Below are 21,631 nucleotides of genomic sequence, written 5' to 3'. Positions count from 1 at the left end.
AGGAGACCTCCAAGGTCAAAATGCTGACAAAACACAGTCCTGATAAAAGCCCTGTCCTCAGGAGCATTGTACATGCTGCAAACCTTTGGGAGAGGACAGAGGTTAATTTGTGAATAGAGGTTAGTGAGAAAACGGGGGACCAAGCAGCTAATGTCAACAAGGAGCTGTTGGTTTTTCCTACGGATGAGACAATGCCTTTGGAAAGTTTTCTTTCAAAAACCGAAACTACAGTTAAAAACTGATCTCATGTTGCAGAATGTGTATCTAGCGGGGAATGATTCCAGATGCAGAAATTGCTTAATCATGTTTTCTTAGATTTCACCGAATTAGGTCCTCGATCAGACGTAGCCAGATGCTTTTCCTTTCTTTCTCGGAACTAGCAAACTTTCATTGTTTTCCTTGGATGTAGGATTGTTTAAAAGTAATATTTTCTGTATGCTGTAAAATGGTTTTAAGAACGTAAGAATTCCGTGGCAGAATGACAACAAAGTCCATATAGTCCAATATTGACTGATGTGAATTATAGGCCAAAACATTGAATTATAGAATTGTAGAGTTGGGAAGGGAACCTAAGGGTCATCTAGTCCAACCCCTTGCAATGCAGAAATCTCAGCTGAATCATCCATGACAGATAGCCATCCTCCTAGAAGGGAAGGTTGCAGTAAAGCATTAAATTGGCTTCCTTTGAACACTCTACATCAGAGGTAGCAAGGAGCTGCCCTTCAGATGCTACAGGACCAAAAGTCACACCAACCTTAATGGCTGGTCAATCCAGCAGAAGCTGATGGGAGTTCGATTCCCACAGCACTTGGTTATCTCATGATAGAGTGGGAAAAGGTTCAGAAAAGGGCAAGCCAACACGACCAAGCGGGTGGAGCAACTTCTCTACGAGGAAAGGTTGCAGTTTTTGGAACTTTCTGGTTTCGAGAAAAGGCAAGCGAGGAGGGGGCATGATAGACTTTGTAAAATCATTCATGACATGGAGAAAGCGGATCGAGGAAGGCTTTTCTCCCTCTCTCATAACACTCGAAGATTCAAATGTTAGAAGATTCAAGACAGATGGAAGAACTTCTTCACGCAGTGTGGAACTGAACTGTGGAACTCACTTCCACAAGAGACAGTTGTGATGGTCACCAACACAAATGGCCCTAAAAGAGGACTGGACAGATTCATGGAGAATAAGACTGTCAATGGCTATTAGCCGTGATGACTATGCTGTGCCTCCAGGATTAGAGTCAACAAAGCTTCTTTTTTATAATAATATTTTATTGATTTCCCACATACTCACAATATTCATTTTTCGTCTCTACTTATTAGGTTCTTTTGAACCTTTGAACTTCCCTCCAGCCCCTCCATGGGTTCTTTCTTTATCCCATAATTAACGGCATCTTTTACGTTTTCTAAATCATTGTGTCAATCAATAGTAGAATATAGTAGAATTTCATATTACAAGTATCTTCACATTCCTGCCAGTGCCTTTAAATTTTTGCAGTGATCTTTTAAATATAAGTACAAATCTGTTCCAGTCCTTTTCAAATGCTTGGTCTTCCTGGTTTCGGATCTTTCCCCTCAGTTTCGCCATCTCCGCATGGTCCATCAGTTTTGCTTGCCACTCCTCTTTCGTTGGCACTTCATCTTGCTTCCATTTCTGGGCTAGTAATACTCAGGAGGCAGCAAAGCTTCTGAAATCACAATAGGAAAGAGCGCTCTGGTGCTCAGATTCTGCTTCAGGAAAGCTCTGGCAGACCTCCAGAGAACGTTGAGATTCCTGGGCACTCCCAGGTTCTCGAATTATTATAAATAAACCCCTCTTTACCTCTTTTTAAAAATCATAATTTAGTGGGCTGTCCCTTTCTTTTAAGGGACACAGGTGGCACTGTGGATTAAACCACAGAGCCTAGGACTTGCCGATCAGAAGGTCAGCGGTTTGAATCCCCGCAATGGGGTGAGCTCCCATTGCTCGGTCCCTGCTCCCATTGCTTCGTTGGAGTGGCCACTGTTTGCCCCCACTTAAACTCTTGTATACTGGGACGCTGGTGGCGCTGAGGGTTAAACCACAGAGCCTAGGGCTTGTCAAGCAGAAGGTCGGCGGTTCGAATCCCCGTGACGGGGTGAGCTCCCGTTGCTCAGTCCCTGCTCCTGCCAACCTAGCAGTTCAAAAGCACATCAAAGTGCAAGTAGATAAATAGGTACCACTCCAGCGGGAAGGTAAACAGCCTTTCTGTGTGCTGCTCTTGTTCGCCAGAAGTGGCTTAGTCATGCTGGCCACATAACCCGGACACTGTATGCCGGCTCCCTCGGCCAATAAAGCGAGATGAGCGCCGCAACCCCAGAGTCGTCCGTGACTGGACCTAATGGTCAGGGGTCCCTTTACCTTTACCCTTTCTTTTGGTCATTAAAAAAAAATGTTCTCTGTTTCTGCATCCTTCTCCTTTTTTCTACGCTCATAAAGATTTGGTGCCCCAAAGGGTGTTTCCTTTCCCAGGCCTCCTTATATTGTTTCCTCGGTTCCCATTTTTCAGCCCTCGGAGACACAACGTTGCTCATAAACATGTTTTCAGCTGGTGGATTCATGTGTGGTTCTCTATAGCAACAAACAAAACCGTGAGTCAGAAACTGGCATAGAGCTATAAACACGTTGTCCGTCCCCGCCCCCCCCCCCGCCCCAGACATTGCCCAGCGTTTTCTTAATTTCTGTGGCATGCTGCTGAGTCCTGCTGTAGAAAATGAAGTTGCCCCTGATATCTGCTATGAGTTCCTAACAGAAGTACACTCCTTTTTCTCGGCCCTCCATCCCCAAGGGGAGGGGGAAGCTGAGCCTGCCGAATTTCATTCTGTCATGCAATTGTTAAAGTTCTCCAGAGTCCCCCATCAGAAAATTTGCAGACGCCATGTCAGCAACATTTTAATTTTGTGTTGCATTTGAATGATTGAAAAACAGGTTCGGTTCTTCTTCCTCACCCCATCCCACCTCCTGCCCCCAACTCCTGGAAATTAGGAACAGAGGAGCCAGATGCAAAAGGGGACAGGATTCCTGCACCTTTAATAATTTACTTGCATGGCATCCAGCCAACCTAGGTAGGAAAATCACATAGGTACCTTCGGTTAGCCACTGGCCTGGTCCAGATGCAAAGTTCTAGATCCAACAGCTCACATGTTAGAGCAGATCCTCCAAATGTCCCTATTTTCCATGGACGTCCCTGATTTAAAGAAGCCATCCCACTTTCTGATTTGATCCCAAAATGTCCCGCTTTTCCTTGTTGTTGTTGTTTAGTTGTTTAGTTGTGTCCGACTCTTTGTGACCCCATGGACTCGAGCACGCCAGGCATTCCTGTCTTCCACTGCCTCCCGCAGTTTGGTCAAACTCATGCTGGTAGCTTTGAGAATACTGTCCAACCATCTCGTCCTCTGATATCCCCTTCTCCTTGTGCCCTCCATCTTTCCCAACATCAGGGTCTTTTCCAGGGAGTCTTCTCTTCTCATGAAGTGGCCAAAGTCTTGGAGCCTCAGCTTCAGGATCTGTCCTTCCAGTGAGCACTCAGGGCTGATTTCCTTCAGAATGGATAGGTTTGATATTCTTGCAGTCTATGGGACTCTCAAGAGTCTCCTCCAGCACCATAATTCAAAAGCACCACTTTTCCTTAGGACGTCCCTATTTTCATTGGAGAAATGTTGGAGGGTGTGGAGTTATCTGACCCCCAAGCTGTCTGAAGGCAATCCTGTATAGGGAAGGTTTTTTTTAATGTTTAATGTTGTATTATTTTTTTTATATGTTGGAAGTTGCCCAGAGTGGCTGGGGCAACCCAGTAAGATGTGTGGGGTATAAATAGTAAAGTTATCATTATGGAATGGGACGTCCCTATTTTCATTGGAGAAATGTTGGAGGGTATGTGTTATGTACTGAAGTTCTCACCCTGGGCCAGCAGGGGGATACTGTAGATAGTTATGCAAATAAGGGTTCGAAAGTGACGTTCAGTGATTGGATAATTTTAGAAAATTGTTACAGTTACGTTGTACTGGAGCTTTATATAAGCAGACTGACTGAACCCTTCAGTTCAGTTCTGTTCTGGTCTGTGAATAAACAAGAGCTGTTTGAAGAATCGCTGTGTCGTCTGATATGTTCACCCACAACTTAACAGTATGTTAGAGCAGGAACAAAATCAGGCTTCAAGAGCTCTATCTTTCCCCCTTTCCTGTGCCCGCAACAAAATCACAGTTTTGTGGTTTGGATGTTGCGAGGAAAGCTTGATTTAGCAACTCAATGTTTGGCAGATAGAGATCTCTGTAGTAGCAATTTATCTCTGGAACTCTCTGCCACAAGGAAGTGCATGTGGTCATCATACTTCCTTCACTGGCAAAGAACCCCATGCAAAATGACTGCTGCCTGTAAATAGTTTTAATTGGATTTTGGATAAATGTGCAATTAATTGTGGCTGTTTTGAATTTTATTGTGTTATTATCTTCCTTAGTGTGTCAGGCAAACCACTATTCTGAGTCATGCTTTTTTATAGAGCAGGGTAGGGGGCACTGGGGATGAATATATGCAACCAAGGGTGCAGCGGCCCCAAAAAGTTCAGAAACCACTGGTCTTGGGCAAATGTTACATGTGTTTTCATCACTGATGAGATTATATCTCACAATCCCTAAATGTTCTTCTTGGTCACTTGAATATGATTAGTTCACTCTGGGCAACATGACTGACTGTTGTTGAACATTTCTGGAACATAAAGAATGTTTTTTGTTTGTTTGTTTTCCTGCATCACATGCTTAAGCAAAAGCACTTCTGGCCCAGCTTGCTTAGGAACATGCCTCGGAAAATGTCAAAACTTGCTTTCAGACATTCTGCCAATGTTTTGTGTAAATACAGAAGCCAAAACTCAGAATTCAATTGCAGACTATGAATGAGAATCATAAACTAAAATAAGAGCATATGAAGAGCTCTGCTGGATCAGGCCATAGTCCCATCTAATCCAGCAGCATCTTCTTCATCATTTTTTATATTTCATTTATGATTTTCAGTTTTATACTTTTCAATAATTTTATAATCATTTTAACATTTCAAAACTCGACTTCCTTCCCCCTCTTTCTGCGGTTCCTTAAATTTATTTTTGATATTTTCTGCATATCCAAATTAGCTTAATTTGCTCATTTATTCATCTTCTTTAAATATATACTCTTATGAAACTGCAGGTTATTACAATAATCCTGCCAATGTTCTTATCTGTTTACAGTTTGTTTGTAAATAGTCCATAAACCATTTACATTCTTTTACAAAAAGTTTGTTATCTTGATTTCTTATTTATCGGGTAAGTTTCGCCATTTCTGTATATCCCATAAGTTTTTGTATCCATTCTTCTTTTGCTGGGATTTCTTCTTCTTTCCATTTTGGGGCAAGTAACATTCTTGCTGCTGTAGTCGCATATATGAATAAATTTCTATACAGTTTGGGTAGGTCTGTCCCTATAATTCCCAAAAGGAAAGCTTCTGGGTTGTTGCTGTTGTTGTTGTTTTACAAACTTTATTTTTAAACATCTTTTTCAATTCATTATATATCATTTCCCAGTAAGCTTTAACCTTAGTACAAGACCACCACATATGATAAAAAGAACCTTCTTTCTCTTTACATTTCCAACACTTATTTGGTTTGGATTTATACATTTTTGCCAATGTACCGTATTTTTCGTTCCATAGGACGCTCCGTCCCATAGGACGCACCTAGTGTTTTTTCCCCTTTATTTCCCCCCCAAAAGCAGGTCGGGGAAACCGAACCAGGTCGAGGAACAGCGGGATGGCGGCGCTGCACCTCCCTGCTGTCCCCCGAGCTTGTGGGGCTGGCCGATGTCGGCTGGCGCGAGGGGCGCTCTAGTGTTTTTTCCCCTTTATTTCCCCCCCAAAAGCAGGTCGGGGAAACCGAACCAGGTCGAGGAACAGCGGGATGGCGGCGCTGCACCTCCCTGCTGTCCCCCGAGCTTGTGGGGCTGGCCGATGTCGGCTGGCGCGAGGGGCGCTCTAGTGTTTTTTCCCCTTTATTTCCCCCCCCAAAGCAGGTCGGGGAAACCGAACCAGGTCGAGGAACAGCGGGATGGCGGCGCTGCACCTCCCTGCTGTCCCCCGAGCTTGTGGGGCTGGCCGATGTCGGCTGGCGCGAGGGGCGCTCTGCTTCAGGGTGCCCCGCCCACCGGGCGGCAGGCTGCTATCCGCAGTGTGGGGAGCCCTGCAGGGAACTCCTTCAGGGCTCCTCACGCTGCGGATATCTGTCCAGCGCGCGGGGCGCTCTGATTCAGGGTGCCCTGCACGCCGGGCGGCAGGCTGCTATCCGCCTAGGCTGCGGATGTGTTCCGGAAGCGCGGGGCGCTCTGCTTTCAGCGCACCCGGCGCTCCGGGAAGCAGGCTACTATCCGCAGCCTAGACAGCCCTGTGGGAACTCCCGCAGGGCTGCCTAGGCTGCGGATGTGTTCCCGAAGCCTGGAGAGCGAGAGGGGTCGGTGCGCACCGACCCCTCTCGCTCTCCAAGTTTCAGCGAAAGCCTGCATTCGCCCCGTAGGACGCACCCAGATTTCCCCTTCATTTTTGGAGGGGAAAAAGTGCGTCCTATAGGGTGAAAAATACGGTACTCAGTGTTAGGTACCATCGATATATCATTTTCATATAATTTTCTCTTAGACCGTAACATGCTGTAAATTTTATATCCATATTCCACAATCGTTCCCATGCCTCCATATCTATATTATGGCCAATATCTATTGTCCAGTGTATCATTGAGGATTTTACTTGCTCATCCTTTGTCTCCAATTCCAATAATATCTTATACATTTGAGACAACAATTTTACATTACATTCCAACAGCTCTCTCTCCAGTTCTGATATTTGTTTCCCCAACATCCTCTTCTTACAGTGGCCAGCCAGATGCCTGTGGGAAGCCCGCATTTAGGGCCTCAGTGCAACAGCACTTAGTGGTACCTTGGTTTACAAACTTAATCCATTTTGGAAGTCCATTCTTCAACCAAAGCGTTCTTAAACCAAGGTGTGCTTTCCCATAGCAGCGAGGGACTCAGTTTACAAATGGAACACACTCAACAGGAAGCAGAACATGTTCTGCTTCCAAGGCAAAGTTCACAAACCAAAACACCTACTTCCAGGTTTGCAGCGTTTTTAATCCAAGTTGTTCATAAACTAAGCTGTTCTTAAACCAAGGTACCACTGTACGGTGGTACCTCGGGTTAAGAACTTAATTCATTCTGGAGGTCCGTTCTTAACCTGAAACTGTTCTTAACCTGAAGCACCACTTGAGCTAATGGGGCCTCCCGCTGCCGCTGCACCGCTGCTGTGTGATTTCTGTTATCATCCTGAAGCAAAGTTCTTGTTGTTAGCCGCCCTGAGCCCAGCTTCGGCTGGGGAGGGCGGGATATAAATAAAGTTTATTATTATTATTTTTTATTAACCTGACGTACTATTTCTGAGTTAGCGGAGTCTGTAACCTGAAGCATATGTAACCCGAGGTACCACTGTACTAGGGTAAAGTGTGTGCATATAACTGTATATATTCATGCATAAAGGTAAAGGTAAAGGTACCCCTGCCCGTACGGGCCAGTCTTGACAGACTCTGGGGTTGTGCGCCCATCTCACTTAAGAGGCCAGGGGCCAGCGCTGTCCGGAGACACTTCCGGGTCACGTGGCCAGCGTGACATCGCTGCTCTGGCCAGAGCCAGAGCCAGAGCCGCACACAGAAACGCCGTTTACCTTCCCGCTGGTAAGCGGTCCCTATTTATCTACTTGCACCCGGAGGTGCTTTCGAACTGCTAGGTTGGCAGGCGCTGGGACCGAGCAGCGGGAGCGCACCCCGCCGCAGGGATTCGAACCGCCGACCTTTCGATCGGCAAGCCCTAGGCGCTGAGGCTTTAACCCACAGCGCCACCTGCGTCCCCTATATTCATGCATAAAACATGCAAAAGTTCATTATATCGGCAAGTCCTAGGCTCTGTGGTTTAACTCACAGTGCCACCCATCAGCACCTAAATCAGCAGGCCATGAGGGATGCAACTAGAAGCACCTCTTCATGCAGTACAAAGCTTCCTCTTTCAATTTCTGCGGGTCACAAGGCTAGGCCAAGGTGATTTTTTTCAGGTCAGCTTGCAACCCCATCTACTCATGAGCAATTGCAAAGTGTGCTTCTGTCAGCAGTGAGTCACTACAGAGAACACACACACACACACACAGCACCAGAGAGAAAGTTTTCCAGACAAATAGGACTTTTATTTCTATTCAAGGACAGATTTGAACTCTGGTAGCTCCTTTTCTCTATAAATTAAAGGGCTGATTCTACCAATTGTCTAAACTCATGATTCCCATAAATACCTTGTCTCCAAGCTTCCTTATTAAATGCCTGGCTCTCATTGCCAAGCAAGTGTCAGGGTTTTCGTTTTGTTTTTTTGCAAGCAGTCATGCCATTTATGGTGATTTTTACACAGAGGCTAGATGTTTCTTCTCTAGAAACATCACCGATAAAACCAACAGACTCATGACAACTTCTAAATTTACAGAAGTATATAACTCCCCCAACCGCCTGATTTCTCTGATCTTGTCAGGGTTCCTCTCAGCGTGGCCAATAACAAATTGTTGGTCTGGTCTAAAATAAAAGGCACCTCTTAGGACAGGGAGGAATGGACCTGGGAGGGAGAACAAAGCCGTAAGCTTTCATAAACACTGTTCCATGAAAATATTGTGCCATAATAAAGTTGGTTGCATCTTTAAGGTGCCAAAATATAGTTGAATGTGCCAAAATGCACAGAGCTATAATTTTCAGAGTGCTTTAACAATCCATACTCCTTCTCAGGGAACTCTGAGAATTGTAGCTTTGTGAAGGGTATAGGGGTCTCCTAACAACGCTCAGAGACTACAATTCCCAGGATTCTTTGGGGGAGGGCCTGAATGGTTAAAGAGGCATGATACTGCTTTAAATGTGCTGTGGCAGATGGGTGTGTTTACCCAGCTGTCCTTGAGCTGTAACAGTGCCTCTTGCTCGCTTTGATGAAGAGGGTGTACACTTAGAAACTGCTGGCTTCCGTGTAGCTGGAATGTGGCCTCTTGCACAAGGGTAGCCCATTGGTTGCATCACACATTTTTACCTCTGGGAATTCCCACTGTGTTTTGGCCATGCCCACCATTCACATGTGGGCACCCCTGAAGGTTGCACCCAAGGAGATACTTCAATCAGGCAGGAAAAGGTCCCACCTCCACCCCTGTACTAGACTCTAGCTGAAACAGAAGCACGAGGGCTGTCTTAAAGCGCTTCTCAAAAGTGCTGTTTGAAACAGCCACACACATCTTTCATGTAAAGGAGAAGGGGGCAGATGCTTCAAACAGCACTTTTGCAAAAGGCTTTAAACTGCACATTTGGCAGGTGTGCACATCCCTGTCCACTTTTCAATCCTGTGATGACATAATGATGTCATGTGATTGGCAGGTTGTTAAATATGGTCCACGGGGTTCGTCCCGAAACAATAAGGCTCCACCCACACCCATGCTAAAGGATAGGGAATAAAATGATCAACCACATCTAATTGGCATATTTATTAGTCAGCAAACTCTTGTTTGGCCTTCAGAGATGGAATACATTGGCATAGAAATGATCATTCAACAGAACACCCATGAGTCATTTAAAAAGCGCTTTTTTTAGTGAGGATTTCATCTGACCAAGTGTGATATCAGTTCCCTCATGGGACAAATCCAGTCATAAGTAATTGTTTGACATTTCCCCATTAACAATGGGCACAAGTGTGCAGCTAATACATTGGGAATATGACAGGATGGAAAGAGGCAAAGCAAATTCTGAATAACAAATTACCAGCAACTGTTGCAAAGCTTCTAGAACAGGAGTAGGGAGTATTTTTTCAGCCTGGGGTCCACATTCCCCTCTTTTTGTGGGGCCAGAGGCAAAAGTGCATGGAACAATGGATGTGACTGTATCCCTGTACAAAAGGCTGTGATTCAGCCACACAAAATTCAGAGGTCTCTACTCACATACACACTTCTCCATCCTCAGCTGAAGCATTATCATTGCTCAAAGACAAATTCTAGTAAAATGTTTGAGAGGACATGGATTGGGGCCAGTGAAGAGATGTGGCCTGGAAATAGGTGTGGTTGTGTGAGAGTCCCAATGGCCAGATAGAGAGCATGGAAGATCACATTTGGTTCTGGGATTGAGGTTCCACACCCCTGTTCCTTGGGATACCTATACAGTGGTACCTCGGGTTACATACGCTTCAGGTTACATACGCTTCAGGTTACAGACTCCGCTAACCCAGAAATAGAGCTTTGGGTTAAGAACTTTGCTTCAGGATGAGAACAGAAATCGTGCTCCGGCAGCGCGGCGGCAGCAGGAGGCCCCATTAGCTAAAGTGGTCTTCAGGTTAAGAACAGTTTCAGGTTAAGAACGGACCTCCGGAACTAATTAAGTACTTAACCTGAGGTACCATTGTATAGCAAAATGTGATCTATACAGGATGGAGGGGGGGAACCTTGGCCCTCCAGATGTTTCTGGACTATCCCCTCAATGGTTGGCAATGATGGGAGTCTCATCTCAGTAACATCTGGAAAGCCAGATGTTCCCCACACCTGCTGTATGGTGACAGCCTCCAAAGTCAAGCTGATTTTCACTTTTGATGAAATCAGGCAACAGCTAAGGGATGCACAGAAGCCCCTCTGTGAAACTTTATATGTCCTGCCAAAGCTCTTTTGGGTACCCATGAAATTGCTTATGGCAATAAAAAAATACAAAACACAGCATAAAAAAATACAAAATAAAAACACAAAGGACATAATAAAAACAAGAACAAAACAAACCCATTATACCATCCCTTCCATGAACACATTTTAAAGGACATAGTCTGTTAATCAGCCAAAGGTCTGGTTGAAGGGGAATGTTTTTGTCTGGCTCCTAAAGATGTATCATGAAGGTGCCAGACAAGCCTCCTTTGGGAGAGCATGCCACAAATGGGGAGCCACTTATATTGTCACCATCCAGACCTGTCATGGAGGAAGGACACAGAAGGGTCCGAGGTTATGACTGCTGGGGAAAGGTGGTCATTGAAGTCGCTGCCAGACTATAATATCCTTTTATTATGGTTTAGCATAAGCTGAATCACATGTTCTAAATGGTGTCTCTTGAACACTGTAGTTTCAGAAAGCAAGTCCATTGCGGTTTGCTTTGGTAACTGAAGATCTAAGAGCTCATGAAAATGTTGCATTTTGTGCTATTTTAATATAGCATTAGGTTGCTACTTCCATTTGTAATTGGAGCTGAAGACCCTGAACTCTGGGGAAAGCAGAAGATATTGAAATAAACTGATGTTGATGACATCAAGTGAGAAAAATATTTTTGTGTTCTTCATACCACAGAGACAGCACATTTAGCAGACAGAGAGCCAAAGATTGCTCATCCCAGATGATGCACTTGGGGAAAAGAAAGCAATTATATACATTCATACATCTCGCTCGCCATTCAGTTCTGCAAAGTGGCCCTGCAGATGTTGTTGGACTCCAGTTCCCATCAGCCCCAGAAAACATTGTAAATGGTCAGAGATTATAGGATTTGTAGTCCAAAATAAAAAATCTGGAGGGCTACAGGTTGCCCAACCCCAATCTAAATAAGAGATAACATTTAAATACTGCATATACACACGTCCTCTTTTGTCTTCTCTCTCTCTCTCTCTCTCTCTCTGTGTGTGTGTGTATGGATCGGTGGGTGTGCGTGTGTGATAGTCTTATGATATTTAAATGTTCTTCTGATCTGTCTTAACGCCTACATACTTCTTTCAAAACTATTCCCTTGTTTTGAAAGCAGTCCAGTGGCTACTGGAAATAGTTACAGCCACAAATTCCATCAATGCCTCTCAGAAGGAGGTTGACACAAAGCATCATTTGTCAGAGATTTATGTAAGGAGTGAAAACTCTGGAAATGTTGGCTGCATTGAAAAGTGACTAACCAGAGTGAGAGTTTTTACATGTAATTCTGTATATAGGAAAAGAAACGAGATTTGCTCAATGTGTGGTTCGTTCGTTCTGATTTCCGGAAGCCTGTTTTTGAGCCCCTTGTGGTGTGAGGCTGCTTAGTCACAGAACAGCACAGCTGATAGAGAAAAACAATTCATATTCAGTCCCGTATAAACCCTGCAAAGCCACTCACCAGGAAGAAAATGCCACAGATTCATCCATACCGTTCATTTCATGTGGATTGTAAGATTCCCAGTTCTCTGTTGACCATATTACTTTCTCCTCCAAATCACTGCCTTCCCACATTTGCCCCTTTCTCAATCCATATTTTCTCATACCCTGTCCTTTTCAAAGTATCTCTAGGATGAAAAAATCCAGAGGTCAGTAAGCTTACTACCCACGTTAAACAGCAGTATGGCTGGGCACTGAGTAGATAGCCCATGCGATGTTTCATCAGTAGCTCAAATCCGTGCCATTTGTGATCCAGCCAGAGCACACCAGCCTTGTATCTTGAGCTACGGTGCAGACAGGGAACCGTTCTGGGCAACATCCCAGGGGCCACATGCTGCTGGTGGAAGGGGCCAGAGGGAAAAGTGGGCTGAGCAACAAATGTGAGTTTCACCTTTGGGCAGCAGGCTAGTTTCTTCTTCACTCACATGCTTCTCTGCCCTTCATCCCGGCAAGTAAAAAGCATAATCAGAGATCAAGCTCCTATAGTAGTGCGGCTAAATTACTCAAGGGGGGTTCAAAGCAGGGCTGTGGCTAGGAACAGATAGAGAGACATGTGGACCTAACCTTCCCCATCCCTGTCTTGTGTAAAGGTAAAGGGACCCCTGACCATTAGATTCAGTCGTGGTCGACTCTGGGGTTGCGGCTCTCATCTCGCTTTATTGGCCGAGGAAGCCGGCGTACAGCTTCTGGGTCATGTGGCCAGCATGACTAAGCCGCTTCTGGCGAACCAGAGCAGCACACGGAAATGCCGTTTACCTTCCCACTGGAGCGGTACCTATTTATCTACTTGCATTTTGACATGCCTTTGAACTGCTTGGTTGGCAGGAGCTGGGATAGAGCAACAGGAGCTCACCCTGTTGCGGGGATTCGAACCACCGACCTTCTGATTGGCAAGCCCTAGGCTCTGTGGTTTAACCCATAGCGCCACCCGTGTCAAATCTCCTGATTTTGCAATCCAAGGGAAACAGCAAAGAAGTTCAACATGTTCACGCTGAAGAGCTGCATTCCCCGAGGTGCGCAGGCTTGCTTCAGTCAGTGGTTCTCAGAGAGCAAGTCAACCCCGAATGGGCAGTCCCTTCCATTTGTTTTCTCACTTTCCAACAAGTACCGTATTTTTTGCTCTATAACACGCACCTGACCATAACACGCACATCGTTTTTAGAGGAGGAAAACAAGGGAAAAAACATTCTGAATGAAACAGTGGATGTATCATTTTTGTGCTTCATGCTGTGGCCACAGACATGTGATCTGATGGTGAATTTGGGGTGACCCAATGCAAAAATCCTGAGAATCCCTGTGGATCCATCTTTGTAACCACGTTTTTGCACCATTGCAGCCCCAGGCAACAGTGGGTGCGTGATTTTGGGGGGGCAGGCTGTAGCCATGGACATGCTATGTGCTCTGATGGTGAATTTGGGTTGACCCAATGCAAAGATCCTGAGGATCCATGTAGATCCATGCTTTTTAACCACGTTTTTGCACCATTGCAGCCCCAGGTAACAGTGGGTGCATGATTTCTGGGGGGCAGGCTGTAGCCATGGACATGCTACGTGATCTGATGGTGAATTTGGGGTGACCCAATGCAAAGATCCTGAGGATCCATGTAGATCCATGCTTTTTAACCACGTTTTTGCACCATTGCAGCCCCAGGCAACAGTGGGTGTGTGATTTTTGGGGGGCAGGCTGTAGCCATGGACATGCTATGTGATCTGATGGTGAATTTGGGGTGACCGAATGCAAAGATCCTGAGGATCCATGTAGATCCATGCTTTTTAACCACGTTTTTGCACCATTGCAGCCCCAGGCAACAGTGGGTGCGTGATTTTTGGGGGGCAGGCTGTAGCCATGGACATGCTATGTGATCTGATGGTGAATTTGGGCTGACCCAATGCAAAGATCCTGAGGATCCATGTGGATCCATGCTTTTTAACCACATTTTAAGTGGGGAGGGAAGGAAAAACACAGAAGGGACAAGGAGCACAAGAGGGGTGTGCAGAAAAGCAGCTGGCTAAGAATGCAGGAGAGGGGTATAACGGGAGGGAGGAAAGGAAGGCAAAAGTTTTCTCTCACCTACCCACCCAACCCAGCCAGCTCGCGCACTCTCTCTCTCTCTCTCCCTTCTGCATGTTTTCAGCAGCACGACACTCTGCTTTCCCCTCTGCTTGCCTGGAGGGGAGGGGCTTTCCCCGCTCTTTGTTCCGTTTGAGCAAACACAGCAAGGAAACATAGGTGGGTGGGCAGTAAGACCCTGAGGCAGAATGCAGGAAAGCAGCTGCTTCCTCTTTTCAGGTTTCCCTTCTAGGAGACGCGCGATTTGATTTTTGCCTGATTTTTTTTGCCTCCCCTCGCGCCATTTGGCTCCAGGGACCACACATTCGCTCAATAACACGCACAGACATTTCCCCTTCCTTTTTCGGAGAAAAAATCTGCGTGTTATAGAAGGAAAAATACGGTATATACCTTGAGTCTTCCAGAATGCACCAACCTAAACCATTGATACAATACAGGAAGCTGTATGTGCCTTTGTTCCTTGCGTTGACTGTTTTTCAGCAAGAAGTCATTTGTTTCAGCCAACCTATCAGGAGCACATATAAACTAGTTACATAGATTTGTTTTTATTTTGTTAAATTTATTTGTATGTCATTGGTAATTGTTTTATATCATTTTATGTAGATAGATAATTTATTACCATCAAAGACCAGCTCACATAACATAATAAAAACAGTGTTCATAAAGATAAAATATACAATTGGAGCAGATTGCAGCAATAGCTCATGAGTTAAAATTGAGATATACCGGTATACATATACCTGTACAACTGAGATTTGGGCTACTGTAAAAAATTGACCCTGAGGCGTCCCAAAGGGCAACTTCAGCATTTTCCTAGTAAGCTATTTTATTCTAGATGATGGTCTGTGCCTACAAATTTGGGCGCAGAATCTGGCTACCAGCCAGATTGTCTTATGATCTTTGCCTAAGAGGAGAGAATTAAGTTTAGACTTGTCTGAAAGATTGGTGAGCCTCTTCAGCAAAGGATCAGTGGTGTCTCTACGAATCTCAACACAAAAGGGCATCTAAATAATAATAATAATAATAATAATAATAATAATAATAATAATAATAATAATAATAATAATAATAATTTATTATTTGTACCCCGCCCATCTCGCTGGGCTTCCCCAGCCACAAAGACCAAAAATACACTAATATGTTATACATTAAAAACTTCCCTAAACAGGGCTGCCTTCAGATGTCTTCTAAAAGTCTGGCAGTTGTTTTTCTCTTTGACATCTGATGGGAGGGCGTTCCACAGGGCGGGCGCCACTACCAAGAAGGCCCTCTGCCTGGTTCCCTGTAGTTTTGCTTCTCGCAGTGAGGGAACCGCCAGAAGGCCCTCGGCGCAGGACCTCAGCATCCGGGCATAAAATATATGTTATATCATTTTATGTACAACAGTTAGTGGTTTTTTAATTAAGCTTTTTATAAATTCTTTTTAAAAGAAACAAAAGGGGGGGGGAACCAAATTGACATAACCCTCTAAATTCTCCCAGGCATTGCACTTCAGAGAAATCCTTATCTGTGGACCCGAATGACTCTGTAAATCCCTGGAACTGGATTTAAAGTGAGCTCTTCCAGATGGGATGGTCTGTCGTTTTTCTCCTCTGTTCTCACTTGACGCTGCCCAGGAGAACAGAAATGTCCAATCTTGGGTTTATGTCTGGCCGGGTGTGAACGGGTTAACTACCTGAAAAGTCAACATTTCTCAACTTCATTTTTTTTAATTGTTCATTTAATTTTATATTTAATTGAGTGCTTACTGTTCCCAACCCTAACCCTGCGGAAAGCCATCTAATTAGACTTTAATTTGATTTTGACCTGTTTTTAGGAGGTAATTTAGTTATTGTTTGATTTTATACCAATGTTATATATCTGATGTTAGCCGCCCTGAGCCTGACTTTGGCCGGGAGGGCAGGATATAAATAAAAGATTATGATTATGATTATGATTTTTAAAAAGCAGGCACCGTTCAGAAAGAAGGGGGTGTTCACATGTTGCATTCAACGAGTGTATGAGGGGCACCTGGTATTATGCTTGAGTAGTTGCCCATGGTGCCCGCAGGTGGATCAAGACCATATTGCTTTGGGTTTGGGGCATATTTCAATCCCATATCTATCATGAGGTTAATAACCTTTGTTTTTCACTGCTGTGGGTGGGACAATTGTTTGATGGCTTGTTTGATCATTCCAGCTTCGGGGAGACAACTCAGACCAGAAGACACTGAGGCTGACGGAGAGGCTGATGCAGAAGATGAGTCTGTGAGTAACACCCAACAGTTTTGCAGCCACCACTGGTTTTAATTCAGAGATTGCTTAGCATCTTTTCCTTGACGACAGGAGCTAAGAAGATCAAACTAAAGCCTGAGTTTAATTCACAAACCATACTGACTCCCTTTTACGCCCAGAACTGGAATACAAAATGCAATTTTATTTCAAAGTCTCCAGTCCATATTAAATGTAACCCAGAGCAGAAACCTAAAAATTGGGAGATGACTGCCTGGTACTTAAAAATAGTAAAGGTAAAGGGACCCCTGACCATTAGGTCCAGTCATGGCTGACTCTGGGGTTGCGGTGTTCATCTTGCTTTACTGGCTGAGGGAGCCGGCGTACAGCTTCCGGGTCATGTGGCCAGAATGACTAAGCAGCTTCTGGTGAACCAGAGCAGCGCACAGAAATGCTGCTTACCTTCCCGCCGGAGTGGTACCTATTTATCTACTTGCACTTTGATGTGCTTTTGAACTGCTAGGTGGGCAGGAGCTGGGACCGAGCAACGGGAGCTCACCCCGTTGCGGGGATTCGAACTGCCGGCCTTCTGATCGGCAAGTCCTAGGCTCTGTGGTTTAACCCACAGTGCCACCCGCGTCCCTTTTTGTACTTAAAAATACTCGGGGCTAAAGCCCATGGCACATATTTGCCTCTGGGCAAATGAAGATGGCTGATGGGATCTTACCTGTGCTGCATCATACAGCGCACCTGCTTAAAAGGGAAGGGATAGACAAAGGGTTGGATGAGGTGTAAAATAAAGGTTTTTTTGTCACTTGTAAAGGAGGAGTGATGTGAGATAAATGTGGGGCTGGCAAAGGGATTGGTGAGTAGGTGGGGTTGGCGAACAGAGGCAGCAGCCCCAGTTATATGTAATAAATAATGGTTTGCATAGTTGATTTAAACATTTTGGCTGTGGGGAAAAAGAAGTTAGGTATGTCCGAAGAGTCCTGCTGGATCAGCTGAAGAATCCACTGTTATGTCAGTGGCCGAGCAAATGACTCTTAAAAACTCAAAGCCCTGGTATGAAGGCATATGGCCTCTCCCACTGTTTGCCCCCAGGAAATGTCATGCACAGGCATACCACCTTTGATCCTGGTTTTACTGCCGCTCCTTTACGGATACACATCTAACTCTTTTTTTAGTTTTGTCACATTTCGCTGGGGGGGAAGGTGATGCAATTATTTCAAAGGATTCCCTTCCTCTGCTGCTTCCTCTGCTTAAATTAGGGATGGGGAACATTTTTCAAGCCAGTGGTCACATTCCATCAGGAAAAGTGGGGGGGGGGGAAATGTGGGGGAGGGAGAGAGCTAAGGGTGGGCAGAGCTGCAGCCAAAAGTGAGTAGGGATACCTTAAGCTCTCTTTTTGCCACCTCTTCTCTGGAAATGTCTGGCTTCTGTGCTGGGCACCAAGAAAGAGGCTCGTCTTCCTCAGCACCCATTGCAAAAACACAGTGGGCTGTCAGAGGAGCAATAGAGTGACCTTGGGGTTAGAGGCTTGGAGGAGAAACCGAGACTGGGAAGGAAGGGATACAGGCTAGACAAAAACCTACCATGCACCAGATCCTTGGCCCTGATTTAAACTCTTCAAACTGGCAGCGTTCATTGTTCATCAGGGGGTACCTGTCGATGGTGGAAGGGGCTCCCTTGAGACTTCCTCCCTTCGTTGGGGGTTTTTAAGCAGAGGTTGGATGGCCATCTGTCATGGATGCTTCAGTTGAGATTCCTGCATTGGGTTCCTTTCCAACTCTACAATTCTATGCTAAATTCTGTTGTTGTTCCACTCCTACAGGTCGACGAAGTGACAAGTGAAAACATACGACCAAGACCACAAGGATCCTCTCCTGTTTATGAGTATTGCATAGAAGATGAATATTTTAACAAAAAGGCAAGATGTGACACAATGGGATTTTGTCTTTCACTGTTTCGCTAGTGTCAAATTCTCAGTTCTTTTGGACCATCAAGACAATGGCCTCCTTAGCCCTTTGAAGTTACAGGCAAAACTGGCATCAGTTGGCCGTGGAGAGAACCACCTGTTCTTTCCCCCCAAAATGCCCCATTCAAGACACTACATAATGACATAGTGTTGTCCCAAATTCTAGAGGGAAAGCCAATGGACCATTAAGGCAGCTAAGCCCTGCAAGGAACGAGTGGTGATGCTTTATAATCGCCATGATTATAAAGATAAGCCATCTCTCACTTGGCCGAATACTTGGCTGAGTACTTTGGCCCTGCCCTAGATAAAACCATTGAAACCAAGCATATATGGCCAGCTGGAACATCTGAGCAAATAAAAGTGTACAGTGGTGCCTCGCAAGACGAAATTAATTCGTTCCGCAAGTTTTTTCTTCTTGTGAGTTTTTCGTCCTGCGAAGCACGGTTTCCCATAGGAATGCATTGAAAATCAATTAATGCGTTCCTATGGAGACCGCTTGCCAGGCTGGCGGTGCGGAGAAGGGCTTTTCTCCCCACCGCAAGCCTTCAGGACAGGTACGGGAACAGAGGGGAAGGCGCGCAGCGCTTCTCCTCTGTTCCCGGGGCTTGCGGTGGGAGGAGGGTTTTTCCTCCCCACGCCAACATTCAGAACAGCATTCTGAAAGTTGGCGGTGGGAAGGAAAACCCTCCTCCCACCGCAAGTCTTCAGGACAGCCATCCAAAGGCTGGCGGCGGGAGGAGGTCTCTCCGCCCCACCGCCAGCCTTCGGAGCAGCCATCCCAAGGCTGGCGGCGGGAGGAGGTCTCTCTGCCCCACCGGCAGCCTTCGGAGGAGGTCCGAGGACAGTGGGGAAGATGCACTGCGCTTCTCCGCTGTCCCGGAGATTTCCCTATGGGCTTTCGTCTTGCAAAGGAAGCCCATAGGGAAATTCGTTTTGCGAAGCGCCTCCAAAACGGAAAACCCTTTCGTCTAGCGGGTTTTCCGTCTTGCGAGGCGTTCGTCTTGCGGGGCACCACTGTATTTGCCTGGTGACAAAATGGCCCTATAGTTTATTTGCATTTTATGTACTATTTATTTTTGACAATTCATATACTGCTTAATTACACCTTCATTGTATATCTTTAGGCACCATGTGCCTCTTCACCCACCCAAATCTTTGGCTAATTAAACAATGTAGGGCCTTTTAAACTAAACTTAGTGTTTTCCGTGCTATTATGTCATATATTTTTGTGTTCTTATACTGTAAACCGCCCTATGATCCTTGAATGAAATGCAGTATATAAATGTGAATAAATAGGTTTTTTTCCTGGTCCCTGTGTGTGTGTGTGTGTACAGCTATTGTCCAGCTATTGTTAACTTCAGTGCCACTCCCACCACAGAAAAATAGCTAATGACTACAGAATGACAGATGTGTGAGAAGTTTGGCATGATCTGTGCAAATCCATTTCAGCTAACTTAAAAATTACACCTCTGTTTGCAGCTTCAGCAAGATATAGAGAACAGACAAAGACGGGATTCTTCTATCAAAATGAGTGATTCACAGGTGAGCTTAAGGTGTCTGATAAACACTAGGTACGCCCTTCTGTACAGAAGAGCATTGTTTCGGAGCTCTTCAAACTGAATGATCTTCTCATTGATACCTGTCCCTGGACGGGAATGCAACCACAGATTTACAAATACAAGCTTTAACTGTTACTTGCCAAAGAATACTTCCCAAACTGGTTCCAGTTTGCGAAGCCACAGAGGGCCAGTCCATGCAAGTCTTGGGTGTGTGTAAGTTGTATGTTTGGAAAATATGCATGTACAGATCCCCACAGATAGGTACACACTCACACAACTCGGTCTACACATGGTGTGGGCGCATGTGGGTGTGTGCCTGAAATATGTATTCAAGCCTCACTGCCTGTGTGAACCAGCCTATAGGCTTTCTGAAATGTTTCCCCAGTCTTTCAAGGGAGCTTGTGATAGACCAAAGTCCCCACCCACAGATTCTCACTTGTCACAGCACTGAAGATTCTACGTATACATATCCAGGGCTCTGTTGTACTCTATGCTAAGAATAATAATTAAATATCTGTGTCCAGGACATCCAAACAATGATGGATTCTGCAACAATATTTGCATTATTTATTCTACAATGTTTTCTTTTCTGCATAGTTCATTTTGGTGTTGCTTGTAATGGGATGGGAAGAGACATGGCCACTTCCCCACTTGGAAGTCATCTGAAACTGGAAAACACTCTACCCAGAAAACCTTTATGTTGACTCTGAGTATGTGCAAATAAGCCCAGCAGTTCCACTGTTGTCAGTGCAGTTTGCTGCTTTCTGGATGCCAAGGGTTTCAACTATTCAGTATAATGTCAGGTTGAAACCAAATTGTGTGGGAAGATCTCCACGTAGATTTTTCACAATCAAACTGTTTACCCAAGTTACCTTGGGGTTCAATTAATTTGCTGTAGAGCAGCCACACCTGTGAAATGAAACAGGATATGCAGGTGGCTGGAGCTGCGAAGAACGATATTGAATATACCCATTGTACACCTAAGTGAACATTCGTTTTTCAAAAGGAGCCGAATTTAATAATATTCAAAGCATTGTAATAGTCATGCTACTGTCTCTGGATGAGAGACTACTTACTTGAGATGCAGTTAGAGTTCTGTTTTGGTTTAAAACCTGGATAAGGAAACTTTTTAGCCTTTCAGGGGCTAGAACATTCTAGAAGCTTTTGTAAATCTACACAATGTGCAGAAGTGCGCCTTCGATGCAACCACCCATCAGCTGATGTTTACTGATGTCATGACAGGAATGGGTTGAAGTCTTCAATGAAATAAGTTTTGATAATGTACTTTTTGGTCCAACTAGGAATCTATGGAGGTTACCTTACAAACGGAAGTCGAATCTGGTGCAAGTGGTTTTAGTGTGGCTGGTGGAGGAACCGAAGGATTATTTGTGAAGCAAGTTCTCAAAGAGTCCCCAGCATCGAAGTTATTCAGTCTGAGAGAAGGTACAGTAAAGTCTTATGTCACATTTATTTTAGTAAAATTAGCTACGAAAGTGAAACCTGGCCAGATGGGTGGGGTATAAATAAATTATTATTATTATTATTATTATTATTATTATTATTATTATTAAAAGGTTAATTAAAATGTTGGTCAA

The 21,631-nt window shown here is 44.9% G+C and overlaps 1 protein-coding gene and 1 long non-coding RNA gene across 2 annotated transcripts in view; one reads left to right on the top strand and one right to left on the bottom strand.

The window, feature by feature from the left end:
- AHNAK2 (AHNAK nucleoprotein 2) overlaps window positions 1-21,631 on the top strand; it is a 106,434-nt gene that overhangs the window by 54,542 nt on the left and 30,261 nt on the right. The window contains exons 2-5 of the mRNA XM_079963686.1: window positions 16,471-16,538; window positions 18,334-18,429; window positions 19,957-20,019; window positions 21,338-21,479. Of these exons, the coding sequence (XP_079819812.1) occupies window positions 16,471-16,538; window positions 18,334-18,429; window positions 19,957-20,019; window positions 21,338-21,479 (369 nt within the window). The remainder of the gene's footprint in view (window positions 1-16,470; window positions 16,539-18,333; window positions 18,430-19,956; window positions 20,020-21,337; window positions 21,480-21,631) is intronic.
- Window positions 13,199-14,274, bottom strand: LOC307208798. The gene is made up of 3 exons (XR_013835237.1): window positions 14,074-14,274; window positions 13,766-13,905; window positions 13,199-13,597 (listed from the first exon to the last, which is right to left on the bottom strand). It is a non-coding gene; the product is annotated as an uncharacterized lncRNA (long non-coding RNA).

The sequence above is a fragment of the Podarcis cretensis genome, assembly GCF_951804945.1.
Source record: "Podarcis cretensis genome assembly, chromosome: 1".
NCBI lineage: Eukaryota > Metazoa > Chordata > Lepidosauria > Squamata > Lacertidae > Podarcis > Podarcis cretensis.
The sequence above is the reverse complement of the archived record's forward strand: the minus strand, read 5'-3'. Positions and strand labels throughout refer to the sequence as shown.